Source organism: Propithecus coquereli, unplaced genomic scaffold, assembly GCF_000956105.1.
Source record: "Propithecus coquereli isolate 6110/MARCELLA unplaced genomic scaffold, Pcoq_1.0 Scaffold82, whole genome shotgun sequence".
Lineage (NCBI taxonomy): Eukaryota > Metazoa > Chordata > Mammalia > Primates > Indriidae > Propithecus > Propithecus coquereli.
Genome location: NW_012154396.1, coordinates 1950738 through 1956289, shown reverse-complemented (window position 1 = coordinate 1956289; position 5552 = coordinate 1950738). Strand labels below are relative to the sequence as shown.

The window sequence follows — 5552 nt, the reverse complement described above, 5'->3', positions numbered from 1 at the left end:
AAAAAAAAGACATGTCTTTAATTAAATCAATGACAGTTGACCTTCAGTTTATGTAATTTGTATTTTCACAACCTGCTTGATCGGAGCTTGCATAATAAAATGATGACTACAAAAGTACTTTTTTTTTTTTAACGTAATACACATAGTTTGCATAGTACATTTGATAGCAAAGCTAATGACTTTTCAATGCTTCTATTTCCATTAAGATATTTTTTGCTTCTTTTGTAACATTTATTGAGTGCTTACTAAGCCCTGGACATTTATCTAGACATCAAAGAAAAAAGATGAGCAATACAGGTAGACTTGACAGATTAGCAAAACTAAAACAGGTCCTATATTTTACCTGACAAACCCCAAAGACAGGATTATCTTTAAAATATAAAATGGAAAACTCACAGTGAAACAAAGCAAAATATACTCTTCAGATATTTCCAATTTTTTAAATTCTTCCAAATAATCTAGATATATCTAAAAGTAGATTTTAAATGTAATTGTTGAACAATAGGAATATCTTTGTAAGAGTTTCATAATAAAATACTTATGTGGTAAAATAAGTTCAGGATCACTGCATAATACCTCTTCTTGAAGCTTCATAATGCACTTGTAATTTTAAATACTCTAGAAAGTCTTGCAATAAAGAACTGTTTTTGTTTTAACTTGGTGTCTCCAAAATCCGTTTGACCAGAGAAACTTTTTAAATGGAATGCCTACTCACATCTCACTCAAATACTTTAAAACACACTTTGAAAAATTGTAGACCTTTCAATCTGTCATGCTGCCAGTGTTGTAATTAATTAGATAACTTCTTTTAGAGATATAATATGGACAGATTTGAGAGGCTTTCTAAAACTATGTCAAGAAAATTTTTTCTGATAGGCCACAAAATGTCTTTTATTTAGTAATATATGAATGTAAACTATTTAAATAATTGTTTGAAAATCATAGGGGAAAAAACTAAAATTATCTGAGGTATTTTTGTTTTTGTTTAATTCAAATTATTTGGACCTTCAAGCCATTGGAATTTTGTTTTATTTTCATAAGGGCTAGATAAATTCTGAGATTGCTGTGCAAATCTTTTAAAAACAATAAACATCTCATTTAGCATTCAGGGTTCTATCTGTATCTGACAAGTTAAAAAATTACTTTCTCTGATTATAGACTGTTATAACATTGGAACATTGGTTAGTTAATTTCTCTATGCCTTAAAAAACTTTATATTTTTTAATTTAAGAGGTTTTTCTTTCATGTTCAAGAAAAATATGAGATATTAAACATTCTACTTCATTTGAAAAGAAAAGGATCAAAGAGTTAGAATTTGGTAGAAAGGCCTAAAAAAGAATCTTTTAGGGTTAAAATGGTATAATAAGAAATATTGTACTATTATTTGTTTGCTTCAGAAAATACTTACACCCTGCCCAGGAATACAGTTTCTAAAATAAAACGTGTTTCCAAGTTCCCATGTTTTTTGAATTTCAAGTCTAGGGATACTAATCACTATTTTATAGTTAAGGAAAACCAGCAAAGACTATGTGATTTATTAAACAAATAGTTACCTTTGAAAATTAGAATTAAATCTAAACTCTATATATATTTAGATATTTCTAAATTCAATTTAGAAATTAGGTATTCTAATAATTACTTGGTAAAAAAACCAGTGATAGCCATAGATTTTTTTAACATATATCTCTATTTTCAGTAGACAGCCTTTATTCTATCTCAGTGTGAAACCACCCTTAAGACTTTATGTCTTTATGTAAACGTAGAGGCAGTTAGTTATCCCTAATTTCTATTTCCCCCTCAAGGAGTTTACTGCAACAGAACCTGGGATGGATGGCTATGCTGGAATGATGTTGCGGCAGGAACCGAATCAATGCAGCTCTGCCCTGATTACTTTCAAGACTTCGATCCCTCAGGTAAAAGCAGAAATTTATTTACGTATCTCCTTGACATCTATTTAATAAACTCTAGATTAATTAAATTACTGTTTTCCTTCTTTTCCTTTTTAATTTTAAAGAAAAAGTTACAAAGATCTGTGACCAAGATGGAAACTGGTTTAGACATCCAGCAAGCAACAGAACATGGACGAATTATACCCAGTGTACTGTGAACACACATGAGAAAGTAAAGGTACATAATAATTGTGTTTTAAATTTAATTTACACTATCTGTTCAAACAGTTAGTTGTCCAATACAGTACTGGAGAAAATTTAGTCAGTGTTCCATTCCCTTATAAAACCTTTTCATAATATAATTTAAGAAAAATAATGAAGAAAAATATCTGTGGAAAGAATTACTATTGATTTTGTCATTACAAGGAGGAAGCAATCCTGTTAGGTAATAGTGGATTTACAAGTCAATGTCTCAGTATTGGGGTTTCAAGTTTTCCAAAGAAAACATACCTTAAAAGTGTAAGAAAAGGAAACACTTTCATTTGTAGTGGAATTTCTAGAATTACCTCTGAATTTGTGCTCAAGTAAACAGGATAAGCCCAGCAGGGTTTAAACAGCCTATCTGGTCCCTCAACAGAAGACTTTCATTCTTACTGGCTGCTAGGTCACTTGCGTTCATGTTCCCATTTTTAACGCCACATATTAAAGTCCAAGTTAATCACAGTTTGTCCCAATAATAAAGCTTTGATAGAAAATGCTTGCATATTTCACATTTGTCTATTTAGAGGCTGTTTGTCACAATGATTAAAGCTGTGAATCCTGATATCTGAATTCCTGTTTCTGCCCCCTCCTAGCTGTGTGACCTTCCACAAGCCATTTAACATCTCTCTGCCTCAGTCCCCTCATGTGTACAATGAAGTAAGAATACATTACACCCTCATGGTTTTCATAAGGATTGACCTAACACAAGAAAAATACTTGGAAGATTAGCATATAATAAGCACTTGATAACTTCCAGCTATCATTATATTTATAAACCATATATTCTATGCTTACTCAGAGAAGGGTTTGAAGAGAATTATAAAAATACACAATAAAATGGTAGAGTACAAATAAATAGAATGCAGATGAATAAAAATAAAAGACAAAAAGTCAAAAACAGTAGAAGGAAGACATTTGTACAGATCATAGGAACTTATAAGTTATTGTACTGAGATATGTCTCTGAGATTCAAATTTGCCAAAGGAGAAAGAAACTCAGTGGGGAAAGAAAACCTTCTGTGGTATTTAAGTTTGAAGAAAATAATTCATCAAGTTGCCTTTGATTTAAAGTACATAAAATATAAAATGCTAGTGTCATATATTATACAACCTAGATCAATGAAAGTATTACTTCATGGATTTAAAATTTGACTTCTAATTTTTTAAACAAAAGAGCATACAATTTGTAAATTTTGATGTGACTTGATAAATTCCCATACATATTCTTCATTCCAGATATTTTCAAGCATTTATTTGTTTGCAAGCTAATCGTTTTAAGGCTAGGATATCAGATCACATGTTTTTAAAAATAAAATGTATTCCATTGTATTTGAGCTTTTACACATGTAGGATTATAGGTACTCATAGTATTGATATAAGTCTAATTTTCTTTATTCGTACAAATTATAGACTGCACTGAATTTGTTTTACCTGACTATTATTGGACATGGATTATCTATTGCATCACTGCTTGTATCACTTGGAATTTTCTTTTATTTCAAGTAAGTATATAAAAATGTTTTTAAAATTTACCAGTTGTCTTTGGTGAATGCAGTGTCATGTGTATGTTTATGTCATGTGCTGACAAAATATATGAAATATACGTGATTTATAATATAGATGCTTAAAATAACTTGAATGTTTAAAATAAATTGAAATAAGTTGATCTTAGCTTTATAAAATATGTAGAGGAGACTGATGAAACATCTTAACTCCAATTTTACAAAACTAGTGGGCATATAAGAACAAAGTCATATAATAAGAAAGGAGCCCAAACCAATCTATAAACCTAACTGTATTTGTTTTGCAAACTGTCAAATTTGTTTTGGGAACTGTAGGCCTTCTTAACTGAATGTTCAACATTTTGATCAAATTTAATGTCAGTATATAAGTGCATTATAGGAACTGGGTTTTTTTGCAAATAATAGCAATGGCATTTAATATATATTATTGAAAATATAATCCAAATATATTATGGTTAGGTTATTTTTCCTAGTCATCATTAAAAAGGTTAAATTATTACTTTCAATTTTACTTGAAATTCACTTCTTTTTGGGGAGGGGGAGTTAGCTCCAATTTCTTGAATCAACCAATCAACAAGTGATTTTTAAATTTATAGAAAGGTAAATTTCTAATCATGCATTATTTTATGCCTTAACATGATTTTCATAATTTTGATCAACAACAATAACTATAGAAAGCAGTGTGACAAGAGTAAGTAGCTATATTTCATCGAATCTTCATCACCATTGTTGTTGTCTTTTACATAAGCAGCAACAGTCATCTTGGGTATTAGCAGCTACAGAAATATCTGAAGTAGCAGCATATACAAATAAGTCAAATCCAGAAATTATCAGATAGTTAGATTTTCTGTCTATATGTAACTTGAGCATAAGTTTTTAGCCCATTGTCCATTAAATATTCAGAATACATAGAATAATAAACCAACCAATCAACCATTGTCTCTCATGGGCTCAAAATCATGAGATCTAAAGATTACATCAGAGTTGCCATTTTTGAAAATCTGCCCCTCTTAAGAATCAACATCAGTTATTTTATTTTATTTTATTTTATTTTGAAATCTACAAGGATACTCTTTAATGGCATTTTGTTTTATTACATTATCTGGACACCATTAGAAGATAACAAAAAAAACCCACTCTAAATAAAGCAAATTAAATATTTGTGTATATGTTTAAATGTGATATTTCCTTTTGTAAATTGTGTACAAATGTATTTAAGTTAGTTGGAAAGAGTTTTTATCCTAAAACATGGAAAATATTTCTTGAAGAATTAAATATACTATACTACATTTTACAACAAGCTACCAAGTGTTTCTTGCTCACAACTAACTGCCAGTTCTCAGTCACTGCCTTGATAATTAGTACGTCACATCAGTTGCTTATGGACAGTTTATTAAAACTTCATGCCGGCCGGGTGCGGTGGCTCACGACTGTAATCCTAGCACTCTGGGAGGCCAAGGCGGGAGGATTGCTCAAGGTCAGGAGTTCGAGAGCAGCCTGAGCAAGAGTGAGATCCCATCTCTACTAAAAATAGAAAGAAATTGGCCAAACAATTAAAAATAGAAAAAATTAGCCGAGCATGGTGGCGCATGCCTATAGTTCCAGCTACTCAGGAGGCTGAGGCAGGAGGATTGCTTTAGCCCAGGAGTTTGAGGTTGCTGTGAGCTAGGCTGACGCCACTGCACTCTAGCCTGGGCAACAGAACCAGATTCTGTCTCAAAAAAAAAAAAAAACCTGTAAAACAGCATTACAAAAACAACAAAGTGCAATATCAAAGATTATGTGAGCGTTTGGGTGTTGGTACTATGGTTTTCCTTCTTCTATTCAGATTTTCTTTAAAAAAACATGGCTTAGGCCGGGTGCGGTGGCTCATGCCTGTC

At 31.1% G+C, this 5552-nt stretch overlaps 1 protein-coding gene across 1 annotated transcript in view; it reads left to right on the top strand.

Annotated features, from left to right (window-relative positions):
* Window positions 1–5552, top strand: part of CALCRL (calcitonin receptor-like) — a 53419-nt gene that overhangs the window by 2935 nt on the left and 44932 nt on the right. The window contains 3 exon segments of the mRNA XM_012663634.1: window positions 1803–1913; window positions 2015–2127; window positions 3560–3651. Coding sequence (XP_012519088.1) covers window positions 1803–1913; window positions 2015–2127; window positions 3560–3651 — 316 coding nt within the window.